The sequence below is a fragment of the Hemiscyllium ocellatum genome, chromosome 23 (genome assembly GCF_020745735.1).
Source record: "Hemiscyllium ocellatum isolate sHemOce1 chromosome 23, sHemOce1.pat.X.cur, whole genome shotgun sequence".
NCBI lineage: Eukaryota > Metazoa > Chordata > Chondrichthyes > Orectolobiformes > Hemiscylliidae > Hemiscyllium > Hemiscyllium ocellatum.
Genome location: NC_083423.1, coordinates 6,693,662 through 6,718,304, shown reverse-complemented (window position 1 = coordinate 6,718,304; position 24,643 = coordinate 6,693,662). Strand labels below are relative to the sequence as shown.

The window sequence follows — 24,643 nt, the reverse complement described above, 5'->3', positions numbered from 1 at the left end:
CGAACAGAACCACAACAACGAGCTACAAATCTTCTCACAAACTTTGAAGATATGGTTGTAAGTTTGCAGATGACACCAAAGTTGGTAATATAGTGGACAGTGAAGGTTACCTCAGAGTATAACTGAATCATGATCAGATGGGCCAATGGGCTGAGCAGTGGCAGATGGAGTTTAATTTAGATAAATGTGAGATGCTGCATTTGGAAAAGCAAATCAGAGCAGGACTTATACATTTAATGGGAAGGTCCTGGGAGTATTACTGAACAAAGAGACCTTGGAGTGCAAGTTCATAATTCCTTGAACGTGGAGTCACAGGTTGATAGGATAGTGACAAAGGCTTTTGGTATGCTTTCCTTTATTGGTCAGAGCATTGATTCTAGGAGTTGCGAGTTCATGTTGCAGCTTTACAGGACATTGGTTAAGCCACTATTGGAATGCTGCATACAATTCTGATTTCCCTACTATAGGAAAAATGTTATTAAACCTGAAAGGGTTCAGAAAGGATCTACAAAAATGTTGCCAAGGTTGGAGGAGAAACTGAATAGACTCGGGCTATTTTCCCTGGAGTGTCAGAGGCTGAGGGGTGACCTGTGGAGAGTTATGAAATCATGAGGAGCATGGATAGGGTAAATAGACAAGGTCTTTTCGCCAGGGTTGGGGAGGCCAGAACGAGAGGGCACAGGTGTGAGGGAAAATATTTAACAGGGACCTAAGGGGCAATTTTTTCACATAGAGGGTGGTACATATATATTGAATGAAATGAGTTGTCAGAGGGAGTGGTGGAGGCTGGTTCAATTACAATGTTTCAAACGACATCCAGATGGATACATGAATACAAAGGGTTGAGGAATATGGGCCAAATGAAACTAGATTAATTTAGGTTTTCTGGCTGGCATGGACGAATTGGACAAAGGGCCTGTTTCCGTGCGGTACAGCTCTACGACTCTATGATGGAGGTGTTGCCATGGAATTTGCACCAGATAATGATGACTGGCAATTAACTATCAAGCTTTACTTGGATTTTAAACCAGGCAGGTAATGCTAACTGATCAAAGCATTGCCCTAAAAACTGATCAAGCAAATGGCTGTCGCTTATTTTGTCGAGTTGAAACAAGCATGGACATGTTCGTTCCCTGCAAAGTGGGCTGTGTGTGTTTATAGACGTAGCTTCAAGAACAGGCACGTGGTCTCACTGCAAGCCCATTGGACATTCAAAAATTAGATTTCAGTCCAATTTAGTGGATACAAATGTAAAGCACAGTATGGTCAGTCATATATACCAAGTCCTGACCGATCATATCACAACAGCATATCTTTGCAGTTATTTGCAACAAGGTACTGACTCTGCCCAATCAGCCTGCATTTACAAAACTCAGTGTCCAGCAATTAATAGGATTCCACGACAGGCCAGTGTTTGCCACATATAAGCCGATGTGTGTGTGAATTACACTACCAATTTAGGATTGCCATTCAACCTTGCGAAGTGGTACACTTACAGGTTCGAGAAGCTACAAATATTGATGTGCAAGGTGGCTCTTTCCCAACAAGGAAAATGTTCAAGTACAGAACCTGTTTTAAAAAGGGACATCTATTGTCTGGTCAAGATATTGCCTGAAACATGAGCCAAAGTTAACTGCCTAGTTAAAGATTTAAAGAAAGCTGGTGAGTTAGCGGTTAGTCTGATGCATTCTCCAGATAAATGTTTCTTTCCTCCCCACCCCCCAAAAAGAACACTTGCCAAGCAACCAATCAGCATTCGTCCTCTTGTTCTCATTGCTGAACGTTGTGGCCAGGTGCATTACCTACTGCAGTATTCCTAGCTTCGGACCTGCTCTTGCAGTCACATATGTACATGGCTAGTCCCAAAAAAAAGAACAGTACAGCACAGGAACAGGACCTTCGGCCCTCTCAGCCTGCACCGATCCAGATCCGCTATCTAAACCGGGCGCCTATTTTCTAAAGATCTGTATCCCTCTGCACCCTATTAATGTATTGGTCTAGGCACATCTTAAATGACGTTATCAAGCCCACCTCTGCTGGCAACATGTTGTAGGCACCTAGCACCCACTGCGTAAAAGAACTTTCCATGCATATCTCCTTTAAATGTCTGCCCATTCTGGGAAATGATAACCCCCCCTTACTGATGTTGTTTTGGAAGGGGTGGGTAGAAAGAGAAGAGATGGTCTGGTCATTGACTAGCCAGATGGCCCCTAATTGGGAATGGTCTTTCCTGGCATTTTTGTGGTACAAATAATCCAGGCCAATTGTCAGCCCAAGCCTGAATGTTGGTGGAGACCTGGTTGTATGTGAACGGCGACTTACTTAATGATGGAGGGTAGGGAGGGAGATCACCAATGAAGTAGCTGATTACAGTTGGACCACGTCTAGTGAAACACTTGAGGGGCTCTTGTAGAAAAGGGACAGTATTTTGATCTGAGCTCAGAGGCCTGTATCCACCTACTCCAGAGTAGTGTCATGAGGTCTCTGAACAGGTTGATTAGGAAAATACCTGGGAATGAAACATTTGAGAACTGGCTTCATGTATGACCATAACAATTTTGTTAAAAGTCAACATGGCTTTACAAAAAGGAAATACAGTCAACTTTAACAATGTTATACCCTTTGTAAGGTTGCATCCAAAGACAAAGACACACGTGTTAACCTTTAAAAAAAATTACATCCAAAGAGATAATAAAATAGCATGAAAAGATTGATAAAGAATGATTGAATTTTAAAAAGAATGTTCATGGGTCATGGCAAGCATTTATTGCCTGTCCCTAGCTGCCCCTTGAGAAGGTGGCAAAGACCTGCCTTCCTGAACCACTGCAGTCTGTGCACCCACAATGCATGTAAAACTCAAATGGGAAAACATTAGTGACTAACTAGCGGGGGTTAATAGATGAAAAAAAATACTATGGCTGATATGGTGATGGGGAAGATAAGTCCAGTTGTTAGAGTGCCTCAGGATATAGGAAATAGGGAAAGAAAAAAAAAAGAAACATTGAGTAGTAGTCTTCTGGTGCAGTAGTAGTGTCATTACCTGACCTGAGGCCAGGTCATACCTGCTCCAAAATTTTGTAACATCTGAAGAGCTTGATTGGAAAAAAAATATTGGGCACATTGGAGGGGTTCTGGAGACGTAATGATAGTGTCCCTAGCACTAGGCCAGGAGGTCTGGATTGAGGATCTAACTTGTCTGAAAGGGTGTCATAACAAGTTGATAAAATGTGTGAAACATTTGAGAAAGGAGGTTAATTTCCTTTGGCTGAAGTCAAGAACCAGAAGGCCATTTCAGGTAGAAAAGGAAACACTGGAATTCTTTGAACGCCCCATTTAGCGATGAACTCCCATCATTGCAAATATGAAGGCCAACATTGATAGGTCTTTGTAATCAAAGCAGAAATTGAGAATCAGACATAAACCTCATTAAAAGTGGCAGAGAGGATAGGAGGACCCACATCTCTGTTTTGATTTAAGGACAACACAGGTGATAGGTCCAAAAGAAATTCTGTATGCAGTATGGAAAAGAAAAACAAGTCACAAGTTTTATTTTAAGTTAGAGTTTTTATTATTGGTCCAGCAAATGCAAAATACACAATCAGAAAGATGTACCCTGTATACTTCTGCTGGCATGACCTAGCTATTTTCCTCAGGAAAAAAAAGCAATGTACACCTACATACATACATACACACAGAAGATGCAACATGCCAAAACATTGAGATGGAAAAGGCTTTTCCAAACTCTGAACCATCGTCTTAAATAAAAATTTATGTTAGAACAGAATCAGTACTATAAAAAATACAAAAAAAAAATCTAACATTCATTCAACAATAAACTACAAAATACAACCCAAACAACTTGCTCAGTTTGGCCACAAGCCTATCCACACAGGGTTTACTGATCCACTTTAAAGTCAGAATATAATGATGCCATTCAATTGGAATGAATGAGAACATTACAACAGAAATGCTTTGGTGAATGCTATGGAATCCAGTACTCACTAAAGCTGCAGCCAGCAGTATGCAGAAGAAACCCCCATTCTATGTGGTTTAAAACACCCACTTAAAACCAACCCCTCTGAACCAAAATCAGATAAATAAAACTTGTGCAATAACGCATTCATCTCAAAATAGGGATAGAGTGTCGATATCCTGCTGGTAGACTGCACGTCAAGTGCAGCTTCAAGCTTCCTCATCAAAATGGCTAAACGCAAGATTTATGCTGTGCAAGACAAACGCACTAGGCACTGCGGTTTTACCATCCCACGCATCAGCTCATGTAACAGACATGTAACTTAAAGACTTGGAGCTCAAACAAAACTAGACCCTTTGGTAATATTGGAATCCTTGGCTGCTCCAGCACCAGCAGCACAGCTGATCAATAAACAGCATACATCAGGCAGAACATTTCAATGTTCTGGTAGTTCAATGCATGTGGTAACAAAATTTCAGTTGAAGTCATTAACTGGTGTTCTGAATGTTTACATCAAAGTCAGAGCAGGAAGATGACATTGTTCCCTTAGCAGAGACTAACAAAGGCCAGCATTGACTGGTGGGCCAAGAATGTACATCAAGGGAAAAAAAAAGGTAGGATTCTCACATCCAAAACTGGATTCCAGAGACATCACCACCGATTCATGCAGGTGATTGAGTCCATATTGTATTATGGGATTAAGAAGCATGACCATTAACATGGACGTTTCAATGATTTCCTCCAACATTTTAGGAATGAACACCTTCCCTATTCAAGTGCTGAGCATGCATCTTCTCCAATTTAAGCTGAACTGGAAAGCCATCAAGTTATTAACATTTTACAAAAAAACGAATGGCATTTCACAGTGATGTGCAAATAGATACTCTGAAGACAATTACTTGTAGTTTGACAGGTCTGGGTTTGTTATACTGTGCTTGTGACTCCAGGGTCTAATTACAAACCTGGGAGCCATTGTAAGTCAAAAACAACATCTGGTATTTCCAAGTCATTTCTGTAAAATGGCAAAAGGAGAAAACAAATAATTGAAAACAAAATTTTGGTCAAATGGCAACCCCAGCCTTATTCTGTCCCCGGATACAATATCTGGCCACTTAATTTAGGTAGCAGTGTGCCAATCTTGTGAACATGAATTCCAGCATAAAATTTCAACTGGTCGCAAATCAGCCTGGTTATCGTAGTGTCAATTTCAGGACCAGAAATATTCATACATTTAAAAAGACTGCATGGACTCATGAACACCAAAGCTTGGAAATCTAGATTCCAACCCTCATTGGGCAACTATTTACTTCATATATGCATACACAGTTCAATATATCCCTCCAACGAGATTTACTAGGTATTTACAAACAGAAGAACAAGTTTTGTTCACTAAAAGCACTTGCACATTATTACAGTAGCAAGACATTCATATTACAGTCAGTGAAAATAGTCAAGGTCCTTTCTGGTGAAGTCTACAATTCATATTCTCTCATCTCTCCGATGAATCACTTGAAGTAACTTACAACCAATGGAGATTTAAGCAAAGGAATCCAGTGCTTTTTCAATAATGGGGAGGTTTTGGGCAGTGGGGATGAATGTAGCTTCATAAGTTCTTTAAAATTGAAAGGAAGGTTTCATTCTTGATATGAGAAAGACGGTCAGACAACCTCCGAAGACCTTGGGACCTCATTCACTATCTGTTGAAAGGAGAAAAAGTTGAGAATACATGCAAATAAAAATAATTCTAAATCAATCCAACAAAAAGGCAAACCCATGAAGCCACATGCATGCAAGCAACTAAAACAGCTGATCAATGAAGCGTATTTGTTGCATATTATGCTACAAAAAAAGTAGCGAGAGTGTGCTTCACTAAACAAAATGTCCTGACTCCCTCCTCAACATGTGAAATTCTTGCAATAAACATTATGTACAAATCATCTTAAGAATGCCCTGATTACAAGGTCCACAGACTGCACAGCTACAGTGCCATTGGAGAGAATGGCCAGAACCTCTATTTACATTTGCCACAACACACCTCTCCTTGCTTGGGAAGATTAATTTAGGAAGAATTAAAAATTAATTCAGAGAATTTCTTGCTAAACCCACCACAACTGGAGACAACAGAATGCCTATTTACATATCCAGGAAGACAAAGGGTCATGCAAAAACAAAAGACAAGGCAAGTTCTGAGAAATTCTTTGAACTGCATTTTATAAATAGAAAAATTAAAATGACCCAGGGGATTACAAGACAAACTCTAAAACGCAGTACAGTCAACTTCAAGACTTGGATTGACTGGCTATGTATAATGGTACTCTCCAGTAATATTTAATGTCTACCTTTGAGTAAGATACGAGAGAGAAAAAAAAGTTAGAGAATTTCCAATATCCATTTTAGTTCCAAAACTTTATTCAAGTCTGGATATTTATCTTTTGGGGAGACAGTTGAAGAGGCACTCCATTATTGGAAGAGCCATTCCATTATAGGTTACACTGACTCCTTTCCCCTCAACCCCACCCCAAAAAGGTGGTCAAAGTTTTTAGACAACATTTGCCAAATTTAGACACTTGAATCAAATTTACAAGAATGTTCCATTGCAAACCAAAAAGGCAAGAATGCCTTACCTATTAAAAAAGTGTGAATGTCAAATCATCAATTTAATCTGTTTACCCATCACCCATGTGTTTGTTGACCTACACTACCCCTAAGCAGTAGTTGTGTTATCAAAATAGTCACCCGCATTTTCAAATCCTTGCAAGGTCTCACCCCTCCAACTTTGACCTCTTGCCCATTCTCAAATGTTGTTACTTCAGTCCAACATTGGTAGCCATACTTTTAAATGTCTAGACCCCAACCTCTGGAGCTCCCTCCTTAGGGAGGAGGGAAGAGATGAAGCTTAAGACATGCCTCAAAATCTTTGGCCTTGCTTCTAGCCATGGGTCCCAATACTTCCATGTGGCTCCGGCACAAATTTTGTTTTTTTATCAAATCATTGAGAAACATTTTGCTATATAAATACAAAAGATATAGTGATGGAATACACTTACGTCACTATTTATTTTCGCTCAGTAGCACAGAGTTGTACTCAAGACTTAATACATTCAATTACACATCTGTAGACGTAAACTTTTCAAAATTATGAGGAATGTAGTCTTTATCTGTACAAGGAGTTCAGCAAGGCACTGTAGTTTTCCAGGAAAATTCGATTTTAACTGTATTTGTTTGCATTCTAAACCCTTTCCTTATGCCATCCCTAGCCAACCCATACAACCCCACATCAACCAGTCCTATCAGTATCACCAAGGTGGCATCCCATAATTTTCAAAGAGCAAATGCCTCCACATCCATTAGATGGAAAAATGAAAGATCTTCCACCAGTGAAAGATTTCATTTCTAAATAGCCCTGCACAAGAACCACTAATGGGATTTCTATAGGTCAAAGGGCACAGCCAGCATGCATTTAGCCAGTTACCTTCGAAGGATTAACAAGAATAATATGTTGAGATAACGAAAAACTGTATGTCTGAGAAGGGAGAAAATGGAGAGAGAGAGAGAAAGAAAGATGACTGCACAGAGTGAACCAAGCATCAGCCAATGAGAAAGAAGTACATTTGTACCATCTCAAAAAGGTCTGTTAACAAAACAAAATTTTTTTTATGCAAAGTGTGCACATCAATTCATAAACTTGTGGTGTAGTGATAGTGTCAGCTCCCCTGGACTGAGAGGTCCAAGTTAAAGTCCCAGCTGTTTCAGATGTGTGTAGTAACATCTCTGAACAGATTGATTAGAAAAATAGGTCAAATTCAAACTTTGTTTTGCATTGATAAAGTGTCTATTGTGATGACTTTTAACAAAAAACAAGCAGGAATGAGAGCTATAAAAGACACCTCCCTCTGGCTCCTTAAGGTCACCCAGGTTTAGATAGTCAGAGGTCAATAGCTGCCAAAGATCCTTCAGCCACTGAGTCCGCACCAGCCATAAAAAAACCTACCTTTTTCAAATCCCATTTTCCAACAACTAGCCTATAGCCTGATGTACCTTGACATCTCAAGTGCTGATCTAAATATTGCTTCAATGCGATGAGGGTTTCTGCCTCTCCCATACTTACAGGCAGAGAGTTCAAGATTTCCCACCAGCCTCTGGGTGAGCAAGTTTTTCCCTCACCTCTCCTCTAAACCTTCTTCCCCTGGTCATGGATCCCTCCATCAAGGGGACATGTATCTTCCTCTACCCTCCTGAATGGAGCATCAAACCATTTCAAAAGAAATCCAAGTGAAAAAGTTGGAAAAGTATGAACCAGACAGACATTCACTCATCGTAAAAATTGTCTCGGTCACCTCTCACTACGGTCATTGAAAGTTCTGATTTGTTTAAAAAAAAAAATGGGAGGTGATTTTTCCAATCTTAGAGTTTTTCTACAAAAAAATGACAAGGCCATCGTTGGGTGGTGGGCATGGGGGAGAAATAAACTGGTCACCATAAGGAATACAGCAGAAAACAGTCATGGAAATGGGACAGAGTACAGAAATGGTCATTGGTCCTTGGTCACCTTACATGAGAAAACCTCGAGGGGACAAACTTTAAAAGCAAGATTGGAGGGAGAAAAACAAACATTTTGCAGAGCGAGTAGTTTAGTTGTGGGATGCACCTTCTGGAAAAGAAGAGGAGAGAGGTTCAGTTGAGGAATTAAAGAGGACACCAGGTAATTGGAACATAAAATGGTGTGAGGGGATATTGGGGAAGAGGCAGATTACCATTAAACCAAAATTCTCCCCAGACATTGACCAGTTATGATGAAGAATGCTAGTCTGCAAACTGGCTTAAAAATGCTTTAATTCAGGCACTAAAATTGGAAGGAGGCCAGGAATAAATGTCATGATTAGTATCCAATAACAGTGTGATGGACACAAGGAGACACATGTAAACTCATACAAAGCAGTGAGGTCATGAAATAGCAGTCCACTTCACCTCCATGCACTGCCTCTCAAGATCAGAATGAGGTGGCCATGGGTCAGTTTTAGATTTTTTTAAAAATTGTTCAGGCACAGTACAACCTGGAGCTGATTAGTAAATCAAGGGACGCACACAGGAGTTGTCAAATTCTTAAGTGAGCTCCATTTGACTTCTTTTCAATACTTAAAACAAGCCAATGCTTCTACCAGCTATTTTAGCAAGGTTAGATCACACTGCACGGAGGGAGAATTAGCTTTGTCCAGACAGAAGTGGCTTGAAGGTAGAAGACAGGATATTGGTTCAGCCACTTTTGGAATACGGTGTACAATTCTGGTCTCTTGGAAGAATGTCATTAAATTTGAAAGGGTTCAGAAAAGATTTACAAGGATGTTGCCAGTGTTGGAGGATTTGAGCTATACCGAGAGGCTGAATAGGCTGGGGCTGTTTTCCCTGGAGCATCAGAGATGGAAGGCTGACATTAGAGGTTTATAAAGTCATGAGGGGCATGGATAGGATAAATAGACAAAATATTTTCCCTGGGGTGGAGTCCAAAACTAGGAGGGCATAGGTTTAAGGCGAGTGGAGAAAGATTTAAGAGAGATCCAAGGGACAACTTTTCATACAGAGGGTGGTGCGTGTATGGAATGAGCTGCTAGAGGAAGTGGTGGAGGCTGGTATAATTACAACTTTTAAAAAGACATCTGGATGGGTACATCAATCCAAAGTAAACTTCACGCATAAAATTAGCCAAAAAGTTGCTTTCCATCTCCAATTCGGTTTGTTAGTTCCAGTTCAATTCCAAGACAAAAGCTTGTAGATTGATCCAAAGCCAAATCTTTTAATTTGTCAGCACTAACACTAATAAACTGCCACTTAAAGTAAAGACAGATAAAAGAGAAAATACTTACAGGTAAGCCTTGCCTAGTAAAGACTGAAGAGTGAAAGAAAGAATTATGAAAAGAAGAAAAAAAAAAGTGTAGGGAACACAAATCACTTCATAAATTCAGCACAGACTTAGCCAAAATCTTTCAAGATTAAAAAAATCAAATGCATCTTTCTCTTGATCAAAGCTAGTTTACAAGTATATGGGATACTTATTTTAAAAAAAAACTTACTTCAAAACAAAAAAAATGGGAAGTCACAGAAACATAAATAGCCCAGACAACCTGACAGCCGTGAGTTCACATACTGTTATTAAGGACACCTTTTCACTATTCAAAGATGTCTTTTTAAGTGCAGATTTTTAACATGTCTAAACCACTAAATTCAAAAAATGGTATGAACACTGAGCAGGTCAGGCAGCATCTGTGATGACAGAAATCAGAGTTAACGTTTCAGGTCAACAAATGATCATTGGGATTGGGATTACAGAAGTTACAGAGGCAGGCAGGGTTGGTGCAAACAAGAGCAAGAGGAGAACAAAAAACACTTCAGACAGTGTTAGGCAGGAGTGTGCATATAGATTGGAGTTTAGAAATAGGAATGTCTTACAGGGCCTTTGAGACCACACCTTAAGTGGTGTGCACCATTATGGCTTCCCTACCCAAGGAAGGATATCCTTGCCATAGAGATTCACTACACTGTTTTCAGAGATCGACCATACAACTGTCCTAGGAGAGATTGGTTCAACTGGGTTTATCATCACTTGACTTATGGAAGGCTGAAGGGGATTTAGTTTTGGACAGGTGTAGGTGTAGCACTGAAAAGGTTAGAAGGGGGATCAGATTGAAACAAAATGCTCACAATGCGGGACAGACTAGATGCAGGGAGCATACTTTCCCTGGTGGGGACTCTAGAATCAGGGGACAAACTCAGAATATGGGGGTAAGCCATTTAGGCTCGGGATCAGGAAAAAACTCTTCACTCTGGAAGGTAATGAATCTGTAGAGTTCTCGACAGCAGAATGCTATAGAAGCCAAGTCACTGAATCGATTCAAAATGAAACAAATGGATCTCTTTAGATTTTTAAAAGGCATCAATGAGTACGAGAAGAAAGTCAGAATATACTGTTGCGATGCAGGACCAGCCGGTACAGTATCTGAATGAACACCACAGCAGGCTTGAGTAGCCTACTCCTACTGGTTAAAGATATAAACTAGGTGCAGGAAATTACTCCACAATCCTGCCGAATAGTTGACACAAAGGAAGATTTATTTGACAGACGCTGCCTGATCTGCTGAGTATTCCCCACACGCATTTCAGGTTCCCCACAGATTTGCTCAATTCAAACTAGGATGTAGTTATTAAAGATTTGGCAGCTCACACAAAAATAAAAGCTGGACGTCAGAACTGGGAGTGCAAAATGGTTCTACTGTGCACTAGAAGAAGTGAGGAATTAAGCAAATTTCCCCACAATTTTGACAATTTTACGAGTAGCTGCTGAACAAATTCAAAAAAAACTTTACCTCGAGCAAAGAGCTAACCTCCCAGTTGTTCAAATCCCCAAAGCATCAGCTCAAAGACATGGAGAATCTGGTTACACTGCACTTCATTGGTGACTTGGGAACAATTTTATATTGTAGGCCCAGACCAATAGGGCACTGTAAAAACCAATCCAAATTAAATATGGGAGAGCACTAATCACATCAGAATCAGATACAAATACAGATCTGGCAGCAACTGTGTTAAGAGTAAGCCCAATTCTGAAGGCAGCCCACTGAACTCAATGCAAAACATTTTTCTCTCCACAGATGCTGCCAGAACTGTTCAATATCTCCAGCAATTCCTGCTTTGGTGTCTTTCAGATCCCCAACATCCAGGGTTTTGTTCTATTTGAATACAGATCCCTGGAATGTGAAAGGGCTCCATCTCTGTGCAACCCTCCAATGGCTATTAGAGTCAGGTAGCAACTGCATTTCACAAACTACAGGGAAAATAGCCATTGGAGGGCACAAAGTGGTCATCTTTCTTGCTCCCTCCATGCAGGGTCATACTCAAACTAGGAGTCCATTCAGCCCATCGTATGTACTGGTCCAAACCTAATCCCACATGCTAGATTTTTAGGTTTTAAAAAGTTCATTCATGGAACAGAAGCATCACTAACTTTGGTCAGCCTGTGTTAACTATCCACAATTGCCCAGATGGTGGTGGTCTTTAAGAAATTACTGCATTTCAGGGCATAGGGTCCCCCACAGTGCTGATGATCTCGTTGTAGGTTACAGCCCATCATAGAATTTTGCTTTTTCAAATGAGTAAAATCACTTTCTGCCTCCACCATCCATTGGAACTGGAGGATTCAGAACCTGCCTCCTTTGGAATGAAACCAGATCTAACTCTACACTAATTCTACCAAATCACTCAAGTTATCCACCGACACCCCCTCACAACCACTTGGCTATCAAACATTGACGGGAACCTGGTTAAAGAAAAAAAGGGAAACTTTGACTGAAAAAGACAAAAGTTGGAGTTTTAACAAAGAATATCTTTAGTGCAGCCAATGGGGTTTAAGCATCCACTTATTGAAAGGAATTAAGTCAATATCACATTTGGAATAGTGATAAAAATTCTTGGCGTTTATCATTACAATATCTCAGTTTTATTTCCCCCTCTATTCTCTCTCAGGATGAGGGCATCACTGGCAAGGGTAACATCTCTCACCCATCTCCAGTTGACTTTGAACTGAGGAGTTTTCAGGGCCATTGTGGAGGACCATTAGCTGGGTGTTTGGAACCACATGTAGGCCAGGCTGTGCTGGGTTTGGAACCACATGTAGGCCAGGCTGTGATGGGATGGCAGATTTCCTCCCCCTCCACCCAAGAGAAAAAAGGGAAATTGATGAACCAGATGAGCTTTAAAAATGACAAACACAATGGTTTTATGGTTTGGTTACTGAAGGTAGCTTTTAATTCTGGATTTTATCTTCATTCAAAATTTAAGTTAGTTGACGAAAGTGTGAAGTTTTTTTTTACAAAAAAAACTGGTCTGTTCTCCCAGATAACCCAGCTGAACAGATAAAGAAAATTTGATACTATTGTGAGATAAACATGGATTAGATCAACACAATAGAGAGACACCTGCCCATTCAAAATATCATAATTCAACTGGAAATTCTACCAAAGTCCTCATTCGCATCAAAATTGCATTATTTTTATTATAATATAGAATTAAATAAAGTCAGAATTAAGTAAGGGAAGACGGTTATTAAAAACAGATAACCTTAATGTGTGGCATTTTCCAAAGCAACTGGGAGTACATTCTTCATAAAAAAAAGCAGCTTTTTAAAAACTAAAGACAGCTGTTAGTGTACATTCTACAAATTAAAGAGATGGTTAATTACATTAACATAACTAATTTAAAAGTTCTATATCTTCATAAATAGGAGTTCACAGAGAAATAGTTTCGTTTTGTATTCTTAGGAACGTACAGCAAAGCCAAAACACTTCAGCTATATCTAAAAGCAAGCAGACTGAACCAGCACAAACCCAAAATGAAAAATTGCACAGCTATTTCAGTTCAACACTTATTCACAAAAGCAGCGGAGTAGCACAGCTTTTTTCACATACAGCTGAATTTTAGGTCAGCGATTAGTAATATTATGGAGCACAGAGCTGAATATTTTATGCCGAAAGTATACTCAATCTGCGGATTATCAGCAAAAATAAAAGAAAAAGCAGCAGCAGAGACAGCCATAATGGTACAGAACATTCAACTAACTTGTCCAGGCAGGGGTGTGGACACTTCAGAAGCCAGGCAGACGGGCATGGCAGAGGAAGAGGAGGCCACGTGGTCGTCTAGGCCTTCAATCCTCGGCTTTTTGTTGGGTTCTGGGCTTGCCAGAGGGGTAACACTATTGCGACGCATGAGTGGGTTAGATCCCTTCTTACCAATGTCCTGGTCAAAGTGAATGGGGAGAAACAAAAAACGTAAAGAAAAAGAAAAGCTAAATTACAATAGGAGCATTTCAAAAATCCCAAGACTTCAATAAAAATCACTTCAAGTCTATATATTCTGTCTGACCAAGGCAGAGCAGAAGAAGTAGTAAAGTCAAATCAAGGTCACATGACTACACACTATGTGTGTTGTACTTATAGTGAAACCTGCCCACATTCATTCCCACCCATCACAAATGGGTAAAACTTTAAAAATGAGCCCCAAATTAAAATGGTTCAATAATTTGGTGATAGAATCTTAAGCATTGTTCTATCTAGAAACTTCATATTTTGACAAGAGCCATCACACTCACACAGGAGCCCAATCATGTTACTAAGTCGACAGATCAGGGACAGCAATCATTTCTAAAGCAATCCTCAGACTTCAGTTCCCGCGACAGCAATTAAAAGTGAAGAAGCTGGTTTTAGTAGAGGCAGCCTGGTAAATCTCCTGCTCTGAAAGAGAGCTGTATAAATTGCCCAGTGTCTAGAAACACGTGCTCACAAAAACTCACTGTAAAACAACTTCCCAGTGATACCGGGCTAAGGATAAAAAAAGGTGAGAAATATCACTCCGTGCAGTACCAATGTTTCTGCTGAACAAGAATTTAAAACAGCAGACTGAACGAACAGCTGAAGGCTGCTCTAAAGGGACAATATGTATTCTAAACTGAACTGTGGCAGATTTTATAGCCAATGAATAACATCCAAATGTCAGTCCAAATAAAATCAAAAGGCAAACTTTAATGGACTCTTTCTCCCAAAAGCCATTTTTTCCCCTCAAATAGAATTCTAACTCTCTATTGCTATTATGTCATATCACAATGGCTCCATACTGCCTGCACTGGCCCTTCAAACAGAGCACCGTTACCAAGTGTCAATCCCCTGTCTTTTCCCCCACATCCTTGCACACTATTTATCTAAATAACTATCCAATGCCCCAATTGAACCTTCTCGACCTGAGCCACTCAGTGAGGGGAAAAATAAAAGGTTTTCCCCTCCCCTCACATTATCCTGGTATCTTTAAAAGATGTCTACACCCTCTATATTTTGTTCCTGCACAAGTAGGACCAGCATCTCCCTATGCACTCTAGCCCACTCAGGATTTTGAAAACTTATCAAATCTGCTTACAGCCACCTTCTCTCTAGGAAAATAAAAAAAGTCCCAACTAAACTGCCCCATAACTGATGTCTCAGTCCTGAAACCATTCTCGAGAATCACTTCTACTTTCTGTCCAATGCATTCATCTCTTTCATGTAATGTGCACCCCACAACTGTACATAGTACTTCTGGGGAGTCTAACAAGTGCCTTATACAAGAGCAAGGTGATGTACCCCATGCCCTTGTTAACAGATTGTGACTTTTGTTTCATCCATACCTATATTCTTATGGAAGTTCATAGATGACTAAAATAGGAAGAATCTCAGTCAATCTGTGTTCTCCTGAAAAGATATGTGTGCACACCTCCCGGTGGGGCCGAAGTCACCCAGATTAAATTAACAAACTCAAATGTTATGTAGCAACTCGGATATACCATCCCCAGGTTATAGGGCACAGTATGTTCCCCAAATCATTAGTGGGATCAAGTCATTAAATGAATAATCAAAGCATGAATACAAGAGCCTCTCTGGATGATCAGTAGAAGGGCACATCCATGGCTGTTGCCAGAGATGTTTAAAGCCAGCACAGAGATAAATAAACAGGAGGAGAGACAACCTCCTCCATATAGGACCACTCATTCTGTTTCATCTCTAATGATGCACAAATGTAGCAGCACATTTCTGTAATTCATCTGGAAGTTATGGGTGGGTGCATGTGTAGGTGTAATGTTGACTCACGTAAGAGCATGTGAGTCAATGAATGCCATGCTTTGGAGATTCCTGGAGAGGTGTACTGAATGCTCCATTACAGTTCAGGTCCTATTGTTAATACAATACTTGTCCCTTGATCCTGCTGCAACATCCAAAATCAGCCAAACAGTTATGGGAGACGGTTTAACTCCAGTGAACCATTTATTATCAGTTCATTGATGGCAGGCCAAAAGAGTTAGAGCCCATTCCCAACTGCACTGGAGAAGGCAGCTACATTTAAGTCAGTGATTATGCAACTACTCCCAGGACAGAAGCATTTCCATTTTATTTTATATTAGACAGAAGAGAACAAAACAGCACTGTCTCAGACAAAAAGTAAATAACCACAAATAAGCAAGTCAAGACAGCTGTAGTTCAGGTCATTAAAAGGATTTGGTGCTTTATACCACAATCAAGACACTGCTCAAAATTCTTTTGGTTATTTTCTCTTTAGCACACTTCCCAGCAGTCAGCTCAGCAGGGACCCTACCAGAGAGTGAGCACATTTCTTCAGCAATCCAAAAATTGCAGAACTGAGCAATTCTCAGATATCAACAGTCTGCCCTTCTTCGAAAAAGAAACTGAAAAGACTAAAAACTCAAGGCGATGGAAAGACAGGGGAAGCAAGATCAGTCTCAAGCTAAAATAGGACACAAAGCTTTTTGACATCAACTTAGTCAAAAATAAAAATCAGCAGAATTGCGTGTGCTCTCCTCGGAAGGGAACAGGTGGCCAGTTAGACTATCCTGCAGCAAAGCAGAGATTGCATAGACCGTCAGCACAACCTAACAAGTTACACATTCAATCCTTCTGTTATACAATGCAGAACAAGCTGACCAACAGTCAGGGAACACACTGATCTTTCCCATTCACTTCATGGTGTATGGTCATCTAGCAACAGCATAAGCTGGCCCTGCCACAAAACACTGACCCAAATCGATCAACAGCAAAAACACTTCAGAGAAAGGTGAGAGAGGGGTCAGGGGTGAGCGGATGGAATCCAGTGCCTTCGTTGGTGACAAAATACCAATTTCAAATAGCCCTTACACAATCTGGAGAGGAGCCTTGGGTTACCCTGCATTGCAAAATATGACGACTGGAAATCATCAGACTCTCCTTCCTCATAAAAAAGGAACTCTTGAACCCATGACATTCGTAAAGCAATTCAAAATAGGCTTGCAAATTAACGCAAGCCAGCTGCAAGGAATCAGCTGAGGCACTGCAGCAAGCTCAGTGCTTGGCTGGATTCGCTCCTCAGTTAAAAGATCAAGACATCTCCTGCTCCTTTGTGCAGATATTTGCCCAACTTGATGTGACCCCGGTTTTTTAAGTTTTCACTCAGTTCCTGCCCCATAACATGCTCTGCTGCCTCAGACAGACAACTTACTTAAAAACAATGATGCAGCAACTGCTTTTAAAAAGGGAAAACAAACTGTATTGTATGTGTGAGAAACCAAATACTCACCTCTGGTCGATCTCTGTGTGTGTTTACTGCTTCCACATTTAAAAAGATAGACTCAACCTTGCAGCCTAATTGAATGTAAAAAAGAAAGAAAATTAAGCTCATCATCCACTTGAATGTAAAATCAAACCAAATGACATGCAAAAGAAAACCAAACTCACCATAAGCAAATGGAGTCAATTTTAACACAGTGTGAAGAGGACACTTTAGGTAGGGCAGCTCGTCTACAAAAACAGAAACCACCCAATACCATTAGCCATCATATTACACTTCATCTCCTTGTTAGGTTCAACATTTAATACGATGCATGACTGATACACAGCTGAGTCCAACCACATTGCACTACTGCTGATTAAATGACACTGCAATCATCTAGACTTGCTGTTTCATCAGCAAGAAAAAGCTGGTCATTGATCTATTAAATGGAACAAAGATTGGATATAATTAAAATAAAAGGTGTTCTTCAATGCACATACCTGCACTTTTATCTAGAAAATAAGCAAGGAGACAACGCATGACAGCCTGGTGACATATGACCAATACATTTCCCTGTCTCTCCAGCTCCATGATGACTGGTTCTAAACGCTGCACCAAGTCTTGGTAAGACTAAAACAACAACAAAAAAAAAACCACCATTCAATTTACAATTTCAAAAAAGTAACACTTTTCAGGAGGTAAATCCAACAGGATTACAAAATTAAAGGGAGGGGTTAAGTATTGTTTTGGATTATCACCAGCGGCATCTGTACAAGAGGAGGTAGAGTCTAGTATACATCCTGGATGTCGCTATGGAAATCACACCCTTCAAAAAGAAGGATCATAAAGCCAGTTTTTTGAAACAGACTTTATCCATTCCTGAAACAGAGCCAGGAATTTGGTGTCTTCACTTTGTTAAATGGATTAAGCTTCAAAAGGTTTCCTTCCCAAAGCGAAGCAATCACGCTCAGTCAATACTACAAGCTGCTACCTACCTCACCAGTTGGGTAGCGGTAATAATATTTGTCCTGTTCACGTAACGCATATTCCTCAGGATGCTGTTCCTTGATTTCTTCATAGGTCAGGTCCTCACATACACCCTGCAATAAACAAATGTCACCTTAAAACACTTCATAAATTTACCCCAAACAGCAGATGCAACGTGGAGGACTATAGGTCAATACACAAGTTTGAAAAAAAAAAATTACTGGTTACCTTCCCTAAAAAAAAGTTTTTTTTAAAAAAGAACTTCCATTATATAGCATCATTTGCAACTGGAGGAAATCCGAAATGTTTTTCAGGAATTTTAAGCTTTCAAAATTCACTTACTCGCTGTTGAGAATGAAGGAAACATACACCCATTCGCATCTAAAGTGATGAAAGCAGCTGATACATGGGAGCGCCACCGCTACAAGATGCCCTCTAAGCCACTCACAATCCTGATTTGATAATATATCACCGTTCCTTCAGCATCACTGGGTCAAAATCCTGGAATTTCCTTCCCAAGGGCATTGTAGGTCAACCTGCTGCATTGGCACTGCAGCGGTTCAAGGAGGCAGCTCACCCCCAACTTCAAGGGGCAACTAGGGGCAGGCAATAAAGAGGTGCTGCCTAGCCAATGCACTAGTCCCATGAGTAGATTTTTAAAAAACCGAATACAAAATGGATCTGGAATTAACCTATGAGAAGCCTATAAAACCAAGCTTGCCAGAATAAATCAAAAATCAATGTTCTTGTCCACATCATTACAAACAAGGAAACTATTCAGTTTTGCCCCAATAATTTATTAATCATTTCTCCTTGGTTTGTTTGAAATGGATTGTGCTCGAATATGTAGATTTGGCATCGATTACACTGGGAGTGACAGCACAGAAGCAATAGTATTCCTTGAGCAGTAGGTACAATGTATTACTTGATGCTCGGGGATGGGGAGAACGGAGTTGATTAGCTCAGTTGGTGAGACACACACACACAGACCTTACTTCCTCACTCAGGGCAGGGTGACCCTCAAGTCAAAGTCACCACCAATCCCCTCCCTAATGAGAGCGCCGTCTCTGGGAGAATTCCAACTTTATCTCAATTGATGCCCAATAGTCAGGGAAGAATACTGTGGCAGGAAGTTCACTGATTGGTACCCATGATATTACCCTTCTAAAAAAGGTTAGAGGGCAACCCTTGAAGAGGGCAGCAGCAAACTTTTGCAACAGCAGCTAAATGAAGTGCAAGAATAGATTTTACGATCTGTTTGATAACTGCCCATCAAGTTCCCCGTTCATTTACAGACAGTAGAGCAATAGGTGGCAGCCTGAGCACAAGCACTGAAATACTGCTTAAAAAAAAACCTTACAGCATCAATTTCATTCAGAGCCTTCCATTGCTCATATCGACCTCCCAAAACCTCTGCTGTTTGGATGGTTCGCTTTAGTTGGCTGGTCCATACTTTCAGATCCTTAAGATTCTGTTCCTCCAGAAAGGTGCTGAGTGCAGAGGAAAACTGAAAAGAAAAAAAATTAAGCACAAATTTAAAAAAAAGACTGTCAAGGAACGAAAGAGCACTTCTTTTTCAAATGCTCATGTCATAGTATTTATAGCAGAAGAGGCCATTTGACCCCTGTAACAGTTCTCAAAAGAGCTACCCAGCTGGTCCCACTCTCCAGCTCTATTTCCATACCTCTCCAATTCACCACTATCAAATATATAAATCAAGCTCTCTTGAAACCTATGGAATCAACCTACATGTTCCCAGATAGCACATTCCAAATCCTAATATTTGGAGTTAAGAGGTTTCTCCTTATCTCACACCTAGCTCTCTTGCTGACCATCTTGAAATTGTGAACCCTAGTTACTGTCTTGCTAACTAGTGGAAAATGAATATCCTTCTTTACCCTGTCAAAAGTTGTTCAAAAGTTTTAAACACCTCAATACATACCCCTTGTTAAATCTACTGCTCCTAGCCCAATTCTTCTGATCATTCCTTGTATCTAAAATCCCTCTTCGCGATATCATTCCAGTAAAGTCTCCTTTGCACTCGAGAGGGTTATGTCTTTAATTAACTAAGGTGCCCAGACCTGACCACTTCAAATATAGTCCGACCATTTATTTGAAGAAAGGAGGCAGAAAGAGGCACCATCTGATCCTGAAGACAGCAGTCAGGGCTAGCTAATCCCCAAACAGTGTAAACCAGCCACCCCCATTAACTTATTTCAGCACCTTCACAAACGCTAACTGTACCAACTCAAAAACTTAGCACTAAAATAATTATTCTAAAATCCTTAAAAAACTTTTGAGAATTATTACAAACTTCTGGGGTATGTGGGACTTCAACCTGGGCCAGAGGCAGGGACACTACCACGGTGCCACAATTGCATATTGTCAAACAAAACAAAGACAAAATTTGAACTAGAGAGAAAAAAAAATCATTGACATTGCCAGGAGAGAAATGACTTAGCAGATCATATTGACTATTACATGTGTTCGTAGATTAGATTGGATTCCCTGCAGTATGGAAACAAGCCCTTTCGACCCAACAAGTCCACACAACCCTCTGAAGAGTAACCCACCCAGAGACATTTCCCTCTGACTAATGCACCTAACACTACCTGCAATTTAGCATGGCCAATCTACTGGACCGGAACGTCTCTGGACTGTGGGAGAAAACCGGAGCACCTGGAGGAAACCCACGCAGACACGGGGAGAACATGCAAAATCCACACAGACTGACAGTCGCCAAAGGCTAGAATCAAACCCGGGTCCCTGGTGCCGAGAGGCTGCATGTAGATGTCAAATGAGTTGGGAAGTTAACCAGGCAGAGCAGTGAGTAAAGTAATTGCTAAAAACACCAAGTTAGCAATCTTGTGTTTTTTTTATGTTCACAAGGAGGAATACCACTAGTACAGGCTGAACTTCCCAGTGTTTAAAAAAAAAATTACACAAACTGCAGCAGTACTCCCCTGGAATTTAGTTAAAATAAAAAAGGGAGATTTGATCAAACATGTTTATGGGTAACATTTTAGGGTTAGGAAACTATTTTTGCTGAAATAAAACAAAGAACAGCGGATGCTGAAGATCTAAAACACAAACAGAAATTGTTGGAGAAACTCAGCAGGTCCGAGTCTGGCAATGCTCCATCGAACTAAAGAACCAAAGAAGACATGAAACATTAACTCTGCTTTCTCTCTCCACCAATGCTGCCAGACTTGCTGAGTTTCTTCAGGAATAAAATGAGAAAACACTTTGTAAATAGAGTTGGGAACTCTTACTTAAATTGCAATCAACATAAGATCAAATGCTTAATTTATAGCGGAGATAGATGACCGGTTTTGTTTATTTAGCGGCACGATGGTTAGCACTGCTGCCTCACAGCGCCAGATACCTGGGTTCAATTCCCACCTCGGGCAACTGTGTGTGGAGTTTGCACGTTCTCCCAGTGTCTGCGTGGGTTTCCTCCCCTCGTCCAAAGACATGCAGGTTAGGTGAATTGGCCATGCTAAATTGCCCGTAGTGTTAGGTGTAGGGGAATGGGTCTAGGTGGTTTGCTCTTCAGAGGGTCGGTGTGGACTTTTGGGCCGAAGGGCCTGTTTCCACACTAAGTAAACTAATGGTCATTGGAGCAAAAAGGTGGGAATATGGGAGTTCGGTCTCTGATCAGTCAGAATAGAACTGAATGACAGACCTTCAAAATCAGGAAAAGCCCTGATGAAGGGCTTTTGCCCGAAACATCGATTTTTCCTGCTCCTCGGAAGCTGCCTGACCTGCTGCGCTTTCCCTATCACCACTCTAATCTAGGCTATATCTGCATTCAGACAGTCCAAACAGATACCTTCCTGGAGCCCATTTCCAAGTTGGAACATAATGCAGTACAACATTAAGGAACCATTCATAATGAAACAGCATTTGTATGTCAGCCCTTTAAAACTACACTCCAAATCAGATTGCATTCACAAATGCGTGTGCTCACAAGTCAGATTGAAAGATCTTTCAATAGCCCTGTGCTTCATTGTGAATAAAAAATAGCCAAAAACGTTGCCAGTGTTAACAGGTACCTTCTTTCCTCTGTATGAGAGGCCAGAGTCCCCACCAATCCGGCCTTGGAGATTGTATTCACTTTCCCCATGGCGACACAAGTAGATTGTCCGAGGCTGGATATGAATATTCATCAGGTAATAAACAATTTTGCTCTGGATGTGATCTTGGACCCGATTTACAAGGAATCTCCGGCCTACGTTAATCACTTTGATGAATGACAGATCCCTAAACAAAAGAAGTGGAAATAGTTAGTACAGATGTTCAGTACAATTTTAATTCTCTTCACAATAACCCAGCAACATTACTTTGATCACAACTCTACAGAAGCAGCACCATAAATGTCATGTGTATTGTTAGAAGGGACACCCAATGACGTCAATTACAATAAAAATGTCTTTCAGAACTTTTGCAAAATAGGTTAATAGGCAAAGTTTGACCTGATCCCATTAGTTAAGGACTGAATGGGTAGCACAAGAGAAACAGCGAGAGCAACACGATATATAGTCAGAGTGATACAGCACGGAAACAGACCCTTTGGTCCAACCAGTCCATTCCGAATATAATCCCAAACTAAACTCGTCCCACTTGTTTGCTCCTTATCCCTCCAAACTTTTCCTATTCATGTACGTATTCAAATGTTGTAATTGTACCTGCACCCATCACTTCCACATGATATAGCAACATTGACCACGCAAGCTGCTATTTTCTATCATTGGGCTCATGGCTGACCATCCAACCCAGGCCCCTGACCCACTTTCTCTATGTATCCTTTCAGACCAAAGGAATTACATCTGACTGCTTCTTGAAAATATTCAAGATTTTGGCCTCAACTGCTTTATGGTTAAAGATTCCCACAAGCTCACCACTGTGCAAAGAAATTTCTCCTCATTTTAGTCCTAAACAGTCTATCTCTTATCCTTAGACTGTGACCCTCTGGTTCTACACTCTAGGGTCACTGGGAACATCATTCTTGCATTTATTCAGACTCCCAAAAGGCACTTTTTCTACGAGTCTGCATCAGGCCCCAAGCCCATTTCTTTGTACCAAACAACTTCCAGCACGCATCAATCTTCATCCAGACAGAGTACAGTCAGGCTGTGCCAGATGATTGAACAGCATTCCCACTCCAAGTGAATAATTATGGTACAGGTAGTTCTCGTATAAAGTGCACTTCGGCAGCACGATTTGACAATGTTGCTGAAGAACCAGGGAACACTTACCTCTGTTGGCAATAGCGCGATTCCAGCAGGGATCGGTTCACGTGGTTCATTCTGTGCACGCGCCGATATCCACACCGAAATCTCCATGCCATTCTGCATATACACGATGTCAGCTGCCAACAGAGCAGCTGTGAGAGATACTATACAGAGAGCAGCTTCCTTACATTTGTTTTAAAACGTACTGTGTTAAATTTACTTTCGTTTTGTTAGTAAGTATGATTTCAACTCTCATTCAGGCTGCGTTATACTTTGCATTAGACTTTGTGATTTTTGAGCGAGGTGAGAGTGAGATATTTTTGGCTGGTCTGCCCCAATCCCCACTCGTCCCATAGGCCCCATTATTTCTATTCAGCAATTTTCTATTAAGCAAGGTTTCACTGGAAACCAACTACAGCATTATAGGAGAACTACCTGTATTTGGTAGCGTTGTATAACAGTCAAAGTTGCAAGCACAGACAGACATTGTATTGATATCCTAATAATAAAAAGAAAAGTAGCGATTTACTTGTCATAATGATCTGGGTCCAAGGGCTGGTATGTTGCTTTATAGCATTCAATTCTCTTCAGGAAGTCTTCCATTGCATCTGTCCTGTTACAATCCATGTAATCTGGACTCGACACTTTCACATCCTGTGTATCATGAAACACCATCAGTCTTACTGATTAACTAATCTTCTCAAAACAAAAAGGACCCCCAAAAATTTGATGATTTGCTATTGGAACAAAACAATAATTCTCCCACTTACCATGATGTTTGCAGCCACCACACTTGGATCATCACAAACCGATTCCACGAAAAATACCTGTGAAAGAAAGACAGCATTTTTAGTAATTTCACACAGGAGAGAAGGTAAAAGTTAAGGTCACCAGGTCAATAGTTACATTGAACATCATTTGACGAGAGAAATTGCTTCAAAAAGTAAAAATTTTTAAAAACAAACAAAAAGAGGAAAAGCTTCCAATTCTGAAGCCTGCTGACAAGTTCTCAATGTCAGAAGTCACATGGCACCAGGTTATCGTCCGTCAGGGTTAATTGAAATCACAAGCTTTCGGAGTGTTGCTCCCTGCGTCAGGTGAAGTCCTTCACCTGATGAAGAGGCAGCACTCCGGAAGCTTGTGATTTCAAATAAGCCTGTTGGACGATAACCTGGTGCCATGTGACTTCTGACATGGTCACCTCCACATTACGGCTACTATCAACACCACAAATTCCCTGCTGCATACAGAGTTGTGGTGGGAAATGAAAATTTCAATCCACCGCTGGAAGAGACTCAAGGGAACGGTGTGTTCAGAATACTGGCTGACTTTCATATAT

At 40.6% G+C, this 24,643-nt stretch overlaps 1 protein-coding gene across 3 annotated transcripts in view; it reads right to left on the bottom strand.

The window, feature by feature from the left end:
* Nucleotides 1–3,544: 3,544 nt before the first annotated feature.
* Nucleotides 3,545–24,643, bottom strand: part of pfkfb3 (6-phosphofructo-2-kinase/fructose-2,6-biphosphatase 3) — a 95,875-nt gene continuing 74,776 nt past the window's right edge. For 2 of the 3 annotated variants that reach the window (XM_060842631.1, XM_060842630.1), the window contains exons 6-15: nt 24,075–24,131; nt 23,834–23,958; nt 22,126–22,333; nt 19,431–19,577; nt 18,079–18,183; nt 17,584–17,713; nt 17,269–17,331; nt 17,111–17,175; nt 13,580–13,756; nt 3,545–5,670 (exon numbers count right to left, since the gene is read on the bottom strand). In XM_060842631.1, the coding sequence (XP_060698614.1) occupies nt 5,632–5,670; nt 13,580–13,756; nt 17,111–17,175; nt 17,269–17,331; nt 17,584–17,713; nt 18,079–18,183; nt 19,431–19,577; nt 22,126–22,333; nt 23,834–23,958; nt 24,075–24,131 (1,116 nt within the window). In that variant the 3' untranslated portion in view covers nt 3,545–5,631. The remainder of the gene's footprint in view (nt 5,671–13,579; nt 13,757–17,110; nt 17,176–17,268; nt 17,332–17,583; nt 17,714–18,078; nt 18,184–19,430; nt 19,578–22,125; nt 22,334–23,833; nt 23,959–24,074; nt 24,132–24,643) is intronic. The other variant, XM_060842632.1, reaches the window with a different exon arrangement.